The sequence below is a fragment of the Syngnathus acus genome, chromosome 22 (genome assembly GCF_901709675.1).
Source record: "Syngnathus acus chromosome 22, fSynAcu1.2, whole genome shotgun sequence".
NCBI classification, from domain to species: domain Eukaryota; kingdom Metazoa; phylum Chordata; class Actinopteri; order Syngnathiformes; family Syngnathidae; genus Syngnathus; species Syngnathus acus.
The window spans coordinates 7732319-7748730 of NC_051106.1; the positions used below are offsets into that span (position 1 = coordinate 7732319).

Below are 16412 nucleotides of genomic sequence, written 5' to 3' on the forward strand. Positions count from 1 at the left end.
TCAAATTCTTTTTTTTTTTAAATCACTTATTAACAGTTATGATGCAGCAGCTCTAATTTAATTTTGGTACTTTTTAATTTTATTTATTCTATTTGGGGATGACTATATATGTATGTTTTTAACAGGCCCTGTTAAGGAAAGTGTACCAAGAAAGCTGTCGAATACTGACCTTGTCCCAGCGTCGGGCCTCGTCCTCGTTCCATCCATCATACGTGGCGGAATTCAACTCGCTCTCGCAGCTCCAGGATCAAGAGCGTCCCGCTTTACTGGGCCAAGGGGACAAGCCGTCGTCCGACGCCCCGATGGGCTGGCAGGAGGAGAAGAGGGCCCTGCAGGAGACGGTGATCGCACTGCGTGAGCTGCTCTGCCGAATGGCACAGAGGCGTACAAATGTGAGTTTGTTAACGTGTGTGTTTTTGCCGCGCAATCTGTGTTTTTGACACACTTTTCCCCCTCCGTCTCCAGACTGACACCAGAGCTGGCGCTGACAAGGAGCAGCTGCAGTCAGAATCCCAAACAAGGGCAGATCTGGACGAGAGCCAGAAGCGGCTGAAATATGCACACGAGACACAGCAGGAGCAAAAGAACAAAATACAGACACTCAGGTAAAATATTCTCGCATTCCTAATGCCAAATGCGAAACGTTCCTCGTGTAAATATAAGCGCTAAAATGGATCCCGCAGGTTGACTGTAGAAGAGTGCGAGCAGACGTTGACAAAGGAACGAGCGCTCGCCCTGGAGCTTAAGCAGCAGCTGGAGCAAGAACGAGCTCTCAACGTGCGTCAAGAGAATGAGGTCGAGCAAAAATTAGAGGTAGGGACTAGACCTGGGGGGGGGGGGGCATTGTGTGATTTCCCAAACTCACCTAAAGAACCCGTGTCCTCTCCCAGGTTATGCGAGCAGCCGCTGAGGAGCGGCGGTCCGAGATGCTGGCCCTCCAGGGTCTCGTGGAGCAGGAGAAGGTGGCGAGCAGCAACCTGAGACGCGAGCTCCAGATCGAGCAGTCCCGCAGCGATTTGCTGGAGAAGCGTTTGGACCACTTGCAAAAGAAGCTCGAAGACGAGCGCCGGCACTCGGCCGACCTACACGAGGAGAACGCCCGCCTGGAACGCCTCCTGAGCCAATCGGAATCCCGCCTCGTCGAAGTCCGCTCCAAGCTGGCTGACTCCCAAAGGACGCTGGACGAAGCGCTTGACCGCTGCTCCAAACAAATCGACAACGTGAACCGCAGACACGAAGCCGACGCCGCCCGAGACAGGAAGTTCATCTCCGACTTGCGCTCGCAGCTCGAGGAGGAGCGAAGGCGAGGGGAGGATCTCGCAGCCTCGGCGGACAAACTGAGAGCGGAGGTCTTGGAGAGCAGGAGGAGACTCGATGAGGAAAAGAGCCGGGAGGAAACCTTGAGGGAGCAGAAAAGAAAGGTCGACCTCTCTTTGGAGGCGCAGGTTGCGGAGCTCGCGGAACTGAAGGAGAGGATGCAACTGTTGAAGGACAAGCAGAAGGAACGTGAGGAGCAATGGGAGCAGGAGCGCCAAAAGGGCTGGCAGGAGCAGATGGAGAAGGAGAGACGGCAGGAGAGGACCAATAACAAACTGGTAAGTGCGGCAAGGCTCATCCATGGATTTTGACAACCAGTACACGAAAGGTTGACCTTCTTTCTGTTTTGCTCTCGTGGAAGCGCGACCTGGAGTTGCTGAGGCAGCAGGACAGGAAACACACGGAGGAGCTACAACGCACTTTGGCCGAGCTCCAAAAAGAGGAGCGGGACATGGCCGCTCAGAGGATCTCGGGACTGAGCGGCGAACGCTGCCGGTTGGATCGCGGCGACGCCGGCGGCCAAACCTCACAACGCAGTCAGCAGGTACAATCGAGACAGCCGAGCATCGCTTTGGTCTCGAACGAGCACAAGTTTCATCAAAAGTTTCCCTACTCGCTATAGAGAGCGCCCACTACCTCACCCAGCCAGCTGGAGAAGATCCTGAGCGAGAATGCTCAGTTGACACGCAGCGTGACGTCTCTAGGCCAAGAAAAGAGCGCCCTGAAACATAAAGTCTCCTACCTGGAGCGCCAACTGCACCGTGCTGAGAATGAGCTGGCTAAAATGGCCTCGGAGAGTGAAAACATACCGGTCAACGAAATGGCTCCCAGCAAGGTCAGTGGGTAAAACTCTCCCAGAGTGGGAATTTTTGTCAGTATTTTAAAATAGGATTGTACATTGTTGTTGAGATCAAATTGGGACTATTGTGGACGTAGAATTGAAACCCATGAAAAGAATTGTTGCTCTCCAATGGAGCAAATGAAAAAGGCTTTGTAATTGCGTGTAGACACCACAAGTTGGCGGCAAAGCACCCAAAACGAAGGCTCAATAGCCAACAAGGCTTGATAGATTAAACAACAATTTGTCAAATGTTCCTTTTCCAGGTGCAGCGTTTATACGAGCGCTACCTGCGCGCCGAGAGCTTCCGGAAAGCGCTGGTGTACCAGAAACGCTACCTGCTGTTGCTGCTTGGAGGATTCAAGGAGTGTGAGCGGGCCACCCTGTGTCTGATCACCACCATGGGGGTACAACCGTCGCCGCCGACCACGTGCCGGAAGCCCCTTGGAAGGTTTCGGTCGGCGGTGCGAGTGGTCATCGCCATCTCGAGGTGCGGATGGAACTGAGGAAGCATTTAGCTTGCGCTAATACTCGTAGCACTGAATCTAAACGTTTCTCTCGCCAGAATGAAGTTCCTAACCAGGAAGTGGCACAAAGCCATCAGACGCTTACCTGTGTGCGCGACCGCACATGTCCACGCTCCAGGTCGGCTCTTTTGATGCGCACCTTCGATGCCACTCGGGGATTTTGCGCGTCGGCAGGGTTTCACTCTGCGCATCCATTTTAGGGTTGAAAGCCGAAGTTTTACGAGAGCAACAGCAGCCTCGCTTGAATCCCGAGTTCTCCCCGAACAGAGATGCGGCGTCTGCTTTCGTCTCGCCCAGCAAAACGTCCTTCAGGTTGCACAACAGGTCTGCCGCCCTCACATAGAAACTGCACCACGTGACATGTATCTAGGAGTTGTTGTTTTTTTAACAAAACTTTCTTTTTTTGCAGGTCCTGCTCAACTCCAACTCAAGCCTCAACGTCTCAAGACCCAGAAAAATCCCTGACTGATTACATCCACCACTTGGAGAAGGTCCAGCATCGGCTGGTCGGTTCCAAGCCAGGTGAGCGTTCCTTGAAGCTCTCGGCTTGTTTTTCTTTTTTCCATAAATGCTAATTTATGAATATAGGGGAGGTCAGTGTTGTACATCTGGTGCTCTTCTGGTGAAGCACTGAAGTGGGGGTGGCACCTAAAAAAAATTTTTTTTCCCCAATTAATTTCCCTTACCCAAATGCTATGTGATCTGATAGCAGCACTTAAGGCATGCCTCCACTCACTTTAAAAGTAAAAACCAAACCCCAATGTTATCCTGGGGCCGTGTTGCCAAATGTGCCCCCCCAACCTAGCGCAGCAGTCGCATTTAGTCCCGCCCAGAAACATGTGATGGACATCACAAGTGATTCAGTCCCCCAATATGATTGGCTATCGGCAACGCTGGCTACGGGAGAACCTGAGCTGCTTGTCACCCCTTTGCCCGCACAGCCCAGGTGAGTGCGAGTGGTCGATGGCTGTCGGCAGCCGCTCGGGTCACCTTCAGCATTCCTTGTCTCCTGTTATTTCAGTGGATGGATCTTTGATGGCGGCACGGTGGATCTCTGCTTAGCCTACCCGCCTTGTGATTTAGAGGTCATGAGCTCCAATCTGGGCTGCAGCCTCCCTCAATGGAGTTTGCATGCCCTCCCATTGCCTACGTGGGTTTACTCCGAGTACTACAGTTTGCTTCCACTTAGCGAAAATACGCATGGTAGGTTAATTGAAGACTCTAAATTGTCCGCAGTTGTGATTGGCCCAAATATTTGCTCACAACTCAAAGCAAATGTCACGAGTTGTAACTTGAAAACACTCCGAAAGTTGGGACACTCTCAGTCAAGGCAATAATGTATGATTTTTTTCTTCTAAAGTAAATGTGTATTTTTGTCCGTTCAGGTCCTTCAGTCGTCCAGCATGAGCCCCAAATGTGACCATTGATGCCGTCAGTGTCCCCAGTTTGCAGCTGTCTATGCCTTACGTCAAAGCCGTACCGTTTTGTACATGTACATAACGTGTCATTTTGTGCACAAAGTATTTTTGGAGCTTTTCTACGACATTTGTTTTCTATGTATTTCAATTTTGATGCTCAAATGAGTTTTTCTCTTGTTTCAAGAATGTTTTTTTTCTACTCAAATTGTACATCACCAAATGTGCTGTGTCATGCGTGTTTTTATGTGCGTGTGTTGAAAAGTCCTTAAGCTGTACAGCTGATTGTACATTGGCCATTTTATATTGTTTGTATTGTTCTGATAATAAATATTTTAAATGTGCTTTTAAACTGGTCTTTGTTTTCAAAGTCTGCTTTACAAAGTACTAGAATGTAATAAATGGTATATGGGCTATATTAAGAAATACTGCATTTAAATTTTTATAATGATCAGTTCGAATCTTTTACAAAAAAAAATCCAGACTATTTATTAGTTAATTCGTGCTACATGTTTTTTTTTTTTTTTCCTATTATTGACAATTACGTAAATAGACACTTTCAGTTTCAGCCAATCCTCTTCTCCTGACGTCATCCAGTGACAGCAGGTTTGGGTGCGCTCGTTTTCAGACTCCGAACGACCCCGGTTGTTTCACAAAGTGGTCTTCTGTAGGAACATCGAATACCGCCTACTCGGTGAAACGACACCAAATACGCTTGAGGCGCATTGCGAAACCAAACAACAAGCTAAGCTAGCTTCGCTACCGATACCAGTGTCGTACATCTTTTCTTTTCTTTTTGGACACAACCCCGAGACGAAGAGAGACCATCCTGGCCCGTGTAGAGACCTGGTTGCCATTTTACATATGTATCTGGGATGTATGAATGGATATTTGACGGAATCTCGTCGTTATTTGAGCCCACTACGGGTCAAAACCACCAAGCTAATAACGGGGAGCTGCTGACAAGCACGCTAGCACGGCGCCGAGAGAGCCACGGTAGACCGGTCAAGAGGAGCTACCAGAGGTTAGTAAACGAACAGTAAACGCGAAATTTAGTCGATCTTGCTGCAGCGTTATTTGACTGGACTAACTTTCTGACTGTCGTCACATTACGTTATCCAAACAAGCTAGCGAGTTTTAGTACAACTTGATATATGCGAGTGCATGATAGGCAGATTCATTCCTTGTCTTCCTTCGCATGCATCTTATTTAGAAGCCTTTCTTCTCCTTCCAGTGTTGATGCAGCAGACAGTGTTGGCCAGAGCGAGCCGGTTTCAGCAAAAAGGTGTAGACGAGGTCTGGGCATAAAAAAAATAAATCGCTATTTTCTTGCACTGACTTAAAAATGAGCTAATTGATGATCATCACTTTTTGTTTTCCAAACAGATGTGGTGATAAGTTTCGTCAAGAACACTGTGGCCGGGGTTGCAAGCCTGCTTCGGTTGCGGAAACCATGCCCCAATAATCATGTACAGTATCCGGACACTTATTTAAAGGTCATAATACCCAGCCAGTTGTCAATATATATTTTTGATTACCATTAACATAACACTTGGGATTTCTTTTTCAATAATAATACATTTCTTTCAAAAGTGTAATTTCTTGTTTTCCAGTCTGTCGCGCTGGGAATCGATGAGCTGGGCACTCCATGGGTGACAAGCCCTGACTGGAGAATGGGTGTGTGAAGATAATAAATGAACACAAATGTCATATACTCTCTCCATATAGTCTGTTTTAAATTGGTTTCTTCGCCGCAGATAAACCAGGGATCGGAATGAATGATAGGGCTGGAGCTAGGCCCTTCCAGAGCTCCTTGCCACCATTAAGGAGGAAATTCAGGCAAGTCAATTTTGGGAGGAGGACAAACAGAACAGAAATGATGTTTACTCAGGCCTTAAACTTCTCTGTCTCATCTGTTCAGTGGAACCACTGTGTCTTCTGAGATGAGGGGCTCCCTTCAGCTGCTGCCTTCACGGCCCTCTGTGAGTGTGGGAATGCCCAACGCCAACCAGACTAGTTGCAATGGCTTTGGACACAATCGCTGCTACAAACCCAGTCTTACCGTGGAAGAGGTCCATCACGCCTGCCGATATGCTCGTTCATCCCGATCGTTTCATTCTGAATCGATCCCATCTTAGAAGACGTTTCACCAAATGTTTTTCGTTCTTGATTTCTCTGTAGACCATCAAGCAGAATGACAAAGAGCACTACAGACGCCTGCTGGAGATGGTGACAGAAAAATACAGCAAAAGCCAGCCGCTACCTTTCAATCAAACAAAACCAAAAGCGTGAGTACAAGACCAAAAGTCTGGTACACAACGACTAGAATGTGTCAGACAGCTCAATATCTTCTGACTGTTTTTGAAGCGTGTTGCTCTCCCACGGTGAACATGCAGTAACAAGAAAGCCTTCCGAGTCGGCTTCCAAAAAGATGCCATATTCCCGTAAATATTTTTTTATGCTTATTGTTCATACAAATGTTAAGCAATGAAGTACGCTAATGAATTTTTTTTTTTCCGGAACAGCTTGCCCCGGCGCGCTACCTCGGAGAATTGCTCCTGTAAATAAGAGCAGGTTGGTGCCATTATTTCTTCGAGGTTGAACACAGATAGATGAGCTGAAATTTTTTTATAATTTTTGAGGTCTGTTGTAGGCTTTTATTTATGGAATTTCCTGTCAATAGTCTTAAGTGTGGGCGTTAACTCCATTTATTTTTTGCCAGATGGGGTGCCCTGCCTCTCAGCAACTCGGATGACAGACAGCATATGAAATGTTCAAAGGTTAATTTGCCTTTATTTATCGTAGGACGTATGCGATGCTAACCTTTTTGCTAGCATTTTATCCAAGCTGCATGTAAAAAGATTACAGTGCTCAACGGATTCTGCTAAGCGGAAGTCCACACATTGTCGTTGCTTGTAAACATTGATATTCTCCCGTCTTTTTTTAGAAACCATTTTCGGATTGGGACCTCTCCACTGAAGTTGCCACTCGCCTCAACCTTGTGGACCGAGTGGCGCCCGCCGCCAGCCCGGCGGACTCGCACACACTCTCCACGCATGTCCGACACACCGACGACGATATACCTCGACTCACCAAGGTCTTTTACAGACGATCACGCCATTATCAGATCAGATTTATCATCCCGTTTGCTGTCTTTTTGCGCATTTGCAGGAGATGGCGGCCGAGGTGTGCGGCGCTCTGGCCCAGAGTGACCCCAACTTGGTTTTAAGTGCTGCTTTCAAGCTGCGCATCACGCAGAGAGACCTGGCCACTCTTCAGGAAGGCGGCTGGCTCAACGACGAGGTATTCCTTCAGAATTGTTTTGGTCATTTTGGCCAACGATAACATTCTTGTCCCTGTGTGCAGGTGATCAACTTCTACCTTTCCTTGGTCATGGAGGAGAGTTCCAACTCTGCCGCGGGACCACGGGTGTACTCGTTCAGCACCTTCTTCTACCCGAAGCTCCGCGGCAGTCCGGGCGGGCTGGCCGGTGGTCACGCCGCCGTGAAGCGCTGGACCAAAGCCGTGGACATCTTCCTCTATGACCTGCTACTGGTCCCGCTACACATGGGCGTCCACTGGGCCTTAGCTGTGAGTCGACGTCACACGGGAACTGTGTGAAAAATGGAAAAAAAACGATTTGCCTTGCTTGGCAGGTGATAGACTTGAAAGCAAAGACGGTGAAGTCGTACGACTCGATGGGCCAAAGACATGATGCTGTTTGCGGTCTACTGCTGTGAGTCCTTTTTGTCGTCTCCCTCTCGCCACCTTTTTGTGCGATCGTCTCCAAACTGACACACACTTGGCTTCTTTTCCCCCCAGCCTCTACTTGAAGGAGGAACACAGAGCAAAGAAAGGCAGAGATCTGGACACCACCAAATGGAACGTCAGTTGCATGCGGCCCACTGTAAGGAGCCCACTGGTAGCATTTCCTCAAATAATCTCCTTTGCTCATGCAAGCATGCAATGAAAATGCTGTCTCTTTCCTTGCAGGAGATTCCCCAGCAGAAGAATGGCAGCGATTGCGGTGTGTTTGCGTGTAAATACGCTCAATATATCGCTAAAGGAAAGCCGCTCACCTTTAGACAGGTATGGGAGAGTGTGTGTATTTATGCAACGTGTGGTGAGTGAGAATGAACGACTGAGTGAGCGTGGGCAACTTAATTTGTTGATAAACAACATCTACTTTCTCTGCAGTGGCACATGCCTCTTTTCCGGAAGCTGATGATTTGGGAAATTGTGCATCAGAAACTCCTATAGCTTGCTCAGCGCGTCAGCATCAGATACCTGCAAAGGACTAACACACACGGCACCCCCCCCCCCCCACCTCTCCGAGTTGTAATTGGAGACATTTAGACACAAGCAACAACCATTGGTGTTAATTTAATTTTATTTTTTTTAAGGAAAACCTTTGTGTTGGAAGTCCTGCCGCAAGTGCCTTTCAGGGTTCTCACACTGAAACTGGAGAGGTTGACATCATACTGAGCTATGTTGTCGTATTCACTTATTACAGTATGTGCAGGTCACTTCCATGTTTTTCGCAAGATGCTAATTTATTCAAGCACTACTCCGGAGATGTTGACAAACTTGGTGAAATCATTATTTTTTGAAATGACTGAATGAGAATATATATTTTTGTTTCCCCCAGTTTAATAAACTGCTAAGAGATGTGAGGCACATTGCGTACAGTATTGAATGCATAGCAAACTACTGTATACAAATGCATGTTTAAGTTCATGCTTTAAAGTGTTTTTTTGTTTGTTTCCCCTCATGTAATAAAAGTTTATAATATAATCTATGTATCTACACGTCATTACTTTTTGTGTAGCGAGCAGCCATAGTTAAAGACATTCATATTCCCTTTTGATTATGTAAAATTTAGCTTTTAAATTTTAGGGCTTGCTGTACTTTATATTGTTGAGTAGTATAACAATTAACGATCTACGAAAACAAAATACCGGTACTTGGATTGTGTTCGAAGTTTTTTTATTTCCTCGGGGTTCAGGCGGAAGTTATGTATTTTATTTCGAAAATCCCGGAAGCGAAAAGACAGTCCCCTCTGCTAGCCTAATTCGTCTTGATCCAGTTTACCACAGCGTTAAAGCTATTTGGGGCTTAAAATCTATATATAACAAAATCAATCGTCAGAGCAGTTTTTGCTAAAAAGGTGACTAGTGACGCGAACATGAGCGACACCGAGAAAGAGTTCAGGGATAAGGTGAGTTTTGTTTGACTTTTAACGGAACACATCGAGCGGGGAAAAAGACGCCAAGCTAACGTTAGCTTGTTAGCTCCAATGTTTGTTGCTTTGTTCAGCCGACGTGGTTATGGCAACGTGTCTTCTGAACCGTGAACCAAAAATGTGGTATTGGATATGTTTTATGTAATGTGTTAGTTGTTTCCCTTGATTTTTAAGTTGTGTTTTTTAATCAATGAAAGCATGCGGCCCATTATCAGCCGTCATTCTTAGACTAGGCCGCGCCGCCATGGCCATGCTTTTATTCATCCGACACATGTTGCCTACGGTTGTAAAACTGCGTCTAAATTGTATTTTGTAAATGTGAATTTTAATCAATGCTGTGTTGAGTATTGAATTTTTTTGTGACAAAGGAGTAGTTGGGGCGACACTGAATAAAAATGAGTAAAATAAAACCATTAGGGGAAAATGGCGGTCGTAGTGTTGCGTTCAATATCGTGCGGATTTTTTTCCCAATTGTGTTTAACATAATACTAGTTTTATGTATTTATTTTTTATCACAATGAATTTGAGACGTTGGCTCGTCACCATATGTATTACTTTCAGTGTAGCTTTCAATATACTCCTTTGTGCACTCTTACTGTTATCTGGTTATGCTGGTATTATTTCTTTGTGCCTTTTGGTGTTTAAATGCAACCAAACCAACCAACTTGCCTTATCACCCCCTTGTTTGTTCTTTGTCAAGGTTGAGGTTGGAAGAAAGAAAAAAAGGCGGAAGACGTTTCTGATGCGAAGTTATTAATGTTTGAAGCCAATGCCGTTGATGCATGCTAATGTATTGGGAGCAGAAAAAAAGAAGCGCTCAAGATCCTATCCCTCGACTAGTGTTGTAATGGCAGATGGTAAAATTGGGGAAGAGGAGCAAAAAAGACGTCGTAATGTCAAAGAGAAGAAAGAAGAAATGACGGGTTGTTTTGAAGTAATGAAGTAAAAGAAGTTATGAAGTTATGATCAGAGGTTTGGCCGGGTAGGAGTAATTTCTTAACAGCCTATTATGTTGCTATTCTCTTTTCTTTCTCTAAATCATGCATGTTAAATGTCCCTCTCTGTAACTCACTCGCTAGCGCCCCACCTTCATTATTATTTATCTCAAATCTGCTTTTCAGCTAAATAAGTACATTCATGTATTTCATGTGTATTTCATCCATATAAATACGCTAACCTAAAAAAAAAAGTCCTTCTAAAGGTTTAAAGGGCGAGTGGAGTCACACATTTTGTATCATTCTTTCTTAACACCAGCGCGACTTGTTTTGTCTTAACGTCGCTGTCCGGTTTGTCCAGGAGCCACAGCCTGGCTCGGGGAGTTCCTCCCCTCAGCGATCGGCAAAATCTGCCAGCCGCTCGCCGGCACGCTCCAAGGATGGTTCCCAGCATTCCAGGTCCAGGTCTCGCTCACGCTCCAGATCCAAATCCAAATCTAGGTAAGACCCTATTTTGGTAACAACCGGGAGCGTCTTGAGTTAACTGCCTCTTCATATGAGCGCTGCATCATCTTCTTAGGTCCCGTTCCCACCGGAGCTCACGTAGGAACTATTCCCGCTCTCGTTCCCGCTCTCGCCGTCGCCGATCCCGAAGCCGCTCTGGCAGCCGGCGAAGGAGCCACAGCCGCTCGCCCATGTCCAACCGCCGCAGGCACATTGGCAATAGGGTAACTATTACATTGTCCAAAATGGCTGCAAACCAGCTGTTTATTATTTTAATGGGCCAAAAAGATCTTGTTGTGCTTATTGCCAAACTCCTTCTGCCTCCCAAAGGCCAACCCTGACCCAAACACATGCCTGGGCGTGTTTGGCCTGAGCCTGTACACCACTGAGCGGGACCTGCGGGAAGTGTTCTCAAAGTATGGCCCCCTGGCGGACGTCAACATAGTGTACGACCAGCAGTCGCGGCGCTCCAGGGGCTTCGCTTTCGTCTACTTTGAGAACTACGAGGACTCCAAGGAGGCGAGTATCAGTTACCCAGGAATTAATTGACTTTTGAAGCTTCTGCGGTACGGGTTTCCCACCAACATGCTGATTTGGATGACTAACGCCCGCATGTTCCTTCAGGCCAAGGAGCACGCTAACGGAATGGAACTGGACGGCCGACGAATCCGCGTGGATTTCTCCATTACCAAACGAGCGCACACCCCCACTCCTGGCATCTACATGGGACGGCCCACATAGTGAGTGTCGTCCTGACCACGCCGTAGGTTCGAAAATGTTTTCCTGAGCTTCTATGTTCCGTTTCCAGCGGTGGAGGTGGTGGCGGTGGTGGCGGCGGTGGAGGCGGCGGAGGGGGAGGCGGCGGCTCAAGGCGCATGTCAAGGGACTACGACCGAGGCTACGATCGTGGTTATGATCGTGGTTACGATCGGGACTACGATCGCTATGACGACCGAGAGTACCGATCATACAGGTAAGTGCTTTGCGTCTGGTTATCTTGTGGGATTGGTGGTTGACATTGAATTGTTTTTATTTGTCCGATAGACGAAGATCTCCATCGCCGTACTACAGCAGAGGGTACCGCTCTCGATCCAGATCACGATCCTACTCCCCACGTATGTTTGACACTGGCACACACGATTACTGTCTTTTCTTCTATGCTTACTAAATAAGGCACGTCAATTTGGGGTATGGTATTTATTGATGCAAATAAATGACAAGTGAGGCCACTATTTGAGGGAAAATGGTATCAATGAATGGACTAAATCACTATTTAAAAAAATAAATGTATTTCTTCCTTTCTTTCCCACAGGTCACTACTGAGCAGTGAAGTCGTCCATGATTTTTTATTTTTATTTTTGGATGTTTTGACCAGACCAGTGATAGAAGTTTACCTTACAAATTTCAAGGATAACGTGCACAACGTTCCTGATGTTGAAAGTTGTTTTGTCTGCTGAAATCTGGACACTCTTTTGTTTTATTTTGAACACAGAACCAAAAAAGGTGATGTTTAAAAGAATGGCTTTTTTGTTTTGTAGTAGAAACGTATGTTTGGAGTGTGGATTTTTTTTTTTTTTTTTTAAACAATACACAAAGTAATTTTGTCCACTTTGTTTGCAGTAGGTTTGAATGCATCTGCTAATGTTCAGTTCATCTTCTGTCATAATACCTGTCCATGTTATTCTTAGTATGACAGCCATTGTAGTCTTTCTTTTTTTTCATTATAAAGACTCAATTCGTAGAGCAAGTTCTTAATGAGGATGTTAGACATGGTAAGCTTTCATTACGTTTTCTCAATGTTCAGAAATAGAAGTACCCACCACAGTATATAAATGGCTTGTGTCCCTTCTGCAGTTTGTCATATTACACGGTATACAGGAGGTAGAATTTGTATGCGTCATACGTTTGTCATGTGGATTTTCAAATAAAAGCTGAAACCATTGTCAGCAGTTTTGTGTTTTTATTTGCATGTTTTTTCAAAATGATGCCTTGACAGTACAGTCATGCAAATGATCTTCCCCAAGTGCATGGATGAGGCCAGTTAAAGAAAATTTAAATGCAAAGATCCCAACCCTGTGAATTATTTGTGAAGATAAGATTGTGTTATTAAAATGGGGTCGGAGCGTCGCGCAGCTCTGACGTAGCCGCACCACTCTGGCACCAACCAATCGAGGCGTTCGCCTGTCAAGACAATTCATTTTTGCATAATGTAAATTTAAAATGTGTGTTTATGCAGTCAAGAGAAAATGGGATGGTGAAAGTGCTTCTACGCCAGTGTTTTTATACTTCGGTATTTTATTTTTACTCCGGGATGAAAATGTTACACGTCGCTGTGACGTATGCTGTCACACTGACCAATCGGAAGACTTGCTTGCCAAAACACTTCCGCTCAGCTCTCGCTGCAGCCCGTGCTGTCTTTCCCAGCCGAGTGGTCCGTGTGAGCGGCAATCGCTGAAGTGTACGGCACGTAGAAAACGAAATAAAGGTACACATGAAAATCGTTTTCACACTAAAACTCAAAACCTGAGGTCTAAGTTAAGTGTCTCCGTGGAGAGTCGGTCAGCGACTTCCTCGGACATATTCAGGTGTGGTTCATATTAGCCGCCTGCTAACCCTAGCATAAATCGGGTTTGAATGAAGCTCCACGTTTTTACCTCCAGCTAGCCTAAAGCTACAGAGCCTACAAAGTGTCTGTAGGAGCTCTAAAAGTAGTGATATTCCTCAGGAGAATGTATCGTGGCCGAATGGTAACTTGACGCCACTCTTGCAGATGGCTCCAAAGAAGGGAGACGCACCTAAGCCGCCCCCGTTGATTGGACGCTTCGGGACGTCGCTTAAAATCGGAATTGTGGGACTGCCAAACGTCGGGTTGGTACAATTTGATACACGATGCTTTTTTTTTTTTAAGACAGATTTTGAGATGAAGTCTTTGCAGGAAATCCACGTTTTTCAACGTGTTGACCAAGAGCCAAGCAGCAGCGGAGAACTTCCCCTTCTGCACTATCGACCCCAACGAGAGCAGAGTGCCAGTACCCGATGAACGCTTCGAGTTTCTCTGCCAATATCATAAACCAGCCAGGTGTGACGATGTGATTTTATACAGAAAGGATAGTGACTGAGCTGAGTGAAGTAGTTAGGTTCTAGTGAGTAAGTGAAGTTTTGACCGTACACCACCTGTGACACGCTTCTGCCATCGCCTCCCCAGTAAGGTTCCTGCTTTTCTCAATGTGGTGGACATCGCCGGCCTGGTGAAGGGCGCACACTCGGGACAAGGGTTGGGGAACGCTTTCCTCTCTCACATTAGCGCCTGTGATGCCATCTTCCACATGACACGTGAGTTACTTGTCTGCTTGTGTGTGTGTCTCAGTGTGTCAGTGCCTGAGCCAAGAACTTGAGTGAAGCGCACAGGTGCAGCCCAGAGTGCTGAACCCAAACAAGTCCCAGAGCCATAATGTTCTTATTATTGCTAAGTATTAGATAGAAACCAGATGAATATAAGAGAAATGGCTGACTGATCTAAATTATCACTAAAAGAAGTTTTTCACCCGGATTTAAAAGCATTCGCACTCGGGTTAACTTCACCGTTTCTCTAGGTGCCTTTGACGATGAGGACATCGTCCACGTGGAGGGCAACGTGGACCCGGTGCGAGACATGGAGATCATCCACGAGGAGCTGCGGCTCAAAGATGAGGAGATGATCGCGCCCATTCTGGACAAGCTGGAGAAGACGGCTGTCCGAGGCAACGATAAGAAGCTTAAACCCGAATACGTATGACTTGTGTTGTCATCGGCCTTCCGGATGGAAGCGAGGTAACGGATGAGCGCCTCCTCTTTATTCAGGACATCATGGTGAAGGTGAAGAACTGGGTGATGGATGAGAAGAAACACGTGCGATTCTGCCGAGACTGGAATGACAAAGAGGTCCGGCGCTTAACCTCATTTAGTGGCTCTGCGTTCTTGTGTGGGGGGGTGGCGGCGCTCTCCTGAGTGGAAATGTGCTCATGTTGCAGATTGAGGTTTTGAACAAGTACTTGTTCCTCACATCCAAACCCATGATCTACCTGGTCAACCTCTCCGAGAAGGATTACATCCGCAAAAAGAACAAGTGGTATGTGTCTCGTATTTTTGTGTGTCTGTTTTTTTGTTTGTTTGCGCATGGATCGTTTTTGTCATTTTTTTTGGGTTTGTTTTGGTTCAGGTGTGTGTTGTCATGTTGAAAGTAGCATCTATTCTCTTCTCTGAGGTTGGCGAAAATCAAGGAGTGGGTGGATGTTCACGACCCGGGCTCCATGGTGATCCCCCTCAGTGGAGCGTTGGAGTCCAAACTATTTGACATGGAGCCAGAGGACCAGACAAAATACTGCGAGGAGCAAAAGACGCAGAGGTGGTCCAAACTGTAGTGAAAATGTCCTTAGTTTTGTCTGTCAATTTTATACATGAGCTTTCTAAAAACAATTTTGCTAAAATGAAAAATCCCCAAACTATTCTAACCTTGGTCATGACACATAATGTCGTTGTCGTGGTCTCCTTCTAGTGTCCTGACCAAAATAATTAAGACAGGCTACGCGGCACTACAGCTGGAGTACTTCTTCACTGCGGGACCGGACGAGGTGCGAGCGTGGACTGTCCGGGTAAGTGTGTTCTTCAGCGTTGTCACCACAAAGGAGTGAAACGATTCATTCTGATCCTTGGAGACAATTTACCTGGAAAACCAGTTTTGTTTTTTTATTCCCAGGGTGAAGTCGGTTCAGGTTATTATGAAAATTAAGGTCACTTTTTTTTATCATTGCACCCCAACAGAAAGGCAGCAAAGCTCCACAGGCGGCCGGAAAGATCCACACGGACTTCGAGAAGGGCTTCATCATGGCCGAGGTGATGAAATATACCGACTTCAAAGAGGAGGGTACCGAAAATGCAGTCAAGGTACGGCATATCTGGAGTCACAAAGTGTCAATCATCAGAGAGGAAATTTTTGCAGTTTCTCAGGTCCACAAGAAGTTATTTAATAAAAATACGTCATTTTTATCTTGTATATTGCATTTTCATCTGCCCAATTTAGGCTGCAGGCAAATACAGACAACAGGGTCGAAACTACGTGGTGGAGGACGGTGACATCATCTTCTTTAAGTTCAACACACCCAATGCACCCAAGAAGAAATAGGAATGTCAATAATCATTTTAAAGAAGAGAATGCCATCCACACTTTTTATTTGACCATACACAGAATGCCTTCGATCCGCTACGCAATCATGTGGACTGTCAATGTTGCCCCAAAAATCTCAGCCTGGTCATCAATAAAATGTGACAAAACCCACTCATGATTTTATATATTTTTGACGTTTCTAACTTTGTGGAGATTTTTTTGCAGGTCAATCCCAGGGAACTACAGCAAGGGTTTTATTGAACAATAAAACATGACAACACAATGAATAACTGTTTTTTTTTTAAAATATATATATATATGTACTAGAACTTTGAGCAGCTGAGTGTGTGTCCAGTCAATTAATAATAATCGTGCTGTTCTCATTTTCATCACTATTCCTTCGGCTCGTGGCGTTTGCGATCAAAAAATGATCAATTGGATGGGGTATTGGTCAGAAAATGTCATTTAATTCTGCTAGTTGTTTTTTGAAA

General features: G+C 45.9%; 4 protein-coding genes across 11 annotated transcripts in view; all 4 read left to right on the plus strand.

Annotated features, from left to right (window-relative positions):
• The window catches only part of pcnt (pericentrin), a 23780-nt gene extending 19331 nt beyond the window's left edge, over positions 1-4449 (plus strand). For 5 of the 8 annotated variants that reach the window (XM_037242085.1, XM_037242087.1, XM_037242086.1 and 2 more), the window contains 13 exons: positions 126-392; positions 466-605; positions 684-813; positions 891-1595; positions 1679-1861; positions 1940-2152; positions 2422-2645; positions 2721-2800; positions 2883-3006; positions 3092-3204; positions 3493-3628; positions 3704-3885; positions 4068-4449. In XM_037242085.1, the coding sequence (XP_037097980.1) occupies positions 126-392; positions 466-605; positions 684-813; positions 891-1595; positions 1679-1861; positions 1940-2152; positions 2422-2645; positions 2721-2800; positions 2883-3006; positions 3092-3204; positions 3493-3628; positions 3704-3885; positions 4068-4102 (2532 nt within the window). In that variant the 3' untranslated portion in view covers positions 4103-4449. Of the gene's footprint in view, positions 1-125; positions 393-465; positions 606-683; positions 814-890; positions 1596-1678; positions 1862-1932; positions 2153-2421; positions 2646-2720; positions 2801-2882; positions 3007-3091; positions 3248-3369; positions 3466-3492; positions 3629-3703; positions 3886-4067 lie in introns of those variants that run through there. The other 3 variants (XM_037242090.1, XM_037242089.1, XM_037242091.1) reach the window with 3 other exon arrangements.
• On the plus strand, positions 3294-8891 carry senp2 (SUMO specific peptidase 2). Its single transcript, XM_037242093.1, has 18 exons — positions 3294-3304; positions 4942-5121; positions 5332-5393; positions 5484-5593; positions 5711-5774; positions 5855-5936; positions 6019-6169; positions 6279-6385; positions 6465-6541; positions 6623-6671; positions 6820-6877; positions 7045-7194; positions 7269-7400; positions 7464-7688; positions 7754-7833; positions 7920-8004; positions 8091-8186; positions 8295-8891. Exons 2-18 carry the CDS (start codon positions 4973-4975, stop codon positions 8355-8357), a joined length of 1740 nt encoding a protein of 579 aa, XP_037097988.1. The 5' UTR covers positions 3294-3304; positions 4942-4972; the 3' UTR covers positions 8358-8891.
• Positions 8892-9123: 232 nt separating this feature from the next.
• On the plus strand, positions 9124-12720 carry tra2b (transformer 2 beta homolog). Its single transcript, XM_037242095.1, has 8 exons — positions 9124-9315; positions 10636-10775; positions 10855-11002; positions 11109-11297; positions 11403-11518; positions 11587-11751; positions 11823-11893; positions 12091-12720. The coding sequence occupies exons 1-8, from the start codon at positions 9283-9285 to the stop codon at positions 12099-12101; spliced, it is 873 nt and encodes a 290-aa protein (XP_037097990.1). The 5' UTR covers positions 9124-9282; the 3' UTR covers positions 12102-12720.
• Positions 12721-13143: 423 nt separating this feature from the next.
• On the plus strand, positions 13144-16092 carry ola1 (Obg-like ATPase 1). Its single transcript, XM_037242094.1, has 11 exons — positions 13144-13263; positions 13549-13646; positions 13714-13857; positions 13984-14111; positions 14372-14547; positions 14619-14699; positions 14789-14886; positions 15022-15162; positions 15313-15409; positions 15579-15701; positions 15838-16092. Exons 2-11 carry the CDS (start codon positions 13549-13551, stop codon positions 15937-15939), a joined length of 1188 nt encoding a protein of 395 aa, XP_037097989.1. The 5' UTR covers positions 13144-13263; the 3' UTR covers positions 15940-16092.
• The last annotated feature ends 320 nt before the right edge of the window (positions 16093-16412 follow it).

Coding starts and splice junctions, on each gene's coding strand:
- senp2 (XM_037242093.1), top strand. CDS start 4,973: ATGTATGAATGGATATTTGACGGAATCTCGTCGTTATTTGAGCCCACT. Junction 7,401..7,463: donor GCGGCTGGCTCAACGACGAG/GTATTCCTTCAG, acceptor CCCTGTGTGCAG/GTGATCAACTTCTACCTTTC. Junction 7,834..7,919: donor GCTGTTTGCGGTCTACTGCT/GTGAGTCCTTTT, acceptor TTTTCCCCCCAG/CCTCTACTTGAAGGAGGAAC.
- ola1 (XM_037242094.1), top strand. CDS start 13,549: ATGGCTCCAAAGAAGGGAGACGCACCTAAGCCGCCCCCGTTGATTGGA. Junction 13,647..13,713: donor GTGGGACTGCCAAACGTCGG/GTTGGTACAATT, acceptor AAGTCTTTGCAG/GAAATCCACGTTTTTCAACG. Junction 14,548..14,618: donor AGAAGCTTAAACCCGAATAC/GTATGACTTGTG, acceptor CTCTTTATTCAG/GACATCATGGTGAAGGTGAA.
- tra2b (XM_037242095.1), top strand. CDS start 9,283: ATGAGCGACACCGAGAAAGAGTTCAGGGATAAG. Junction 10,776..10,854: donor AGATCCAAATCCAAATCTAG/GTAAGACCCTAT, acceptor TCATCTTCTTAG/GTCCCGTTCCCACCGGAGCT. Junction 11,003..11,108: donor GCAGGCACATTGGCAATAGG/GTAACTATTACA, acceptor TGCCTCCCAAAG/GCCAACCCTGACCCAAACAC.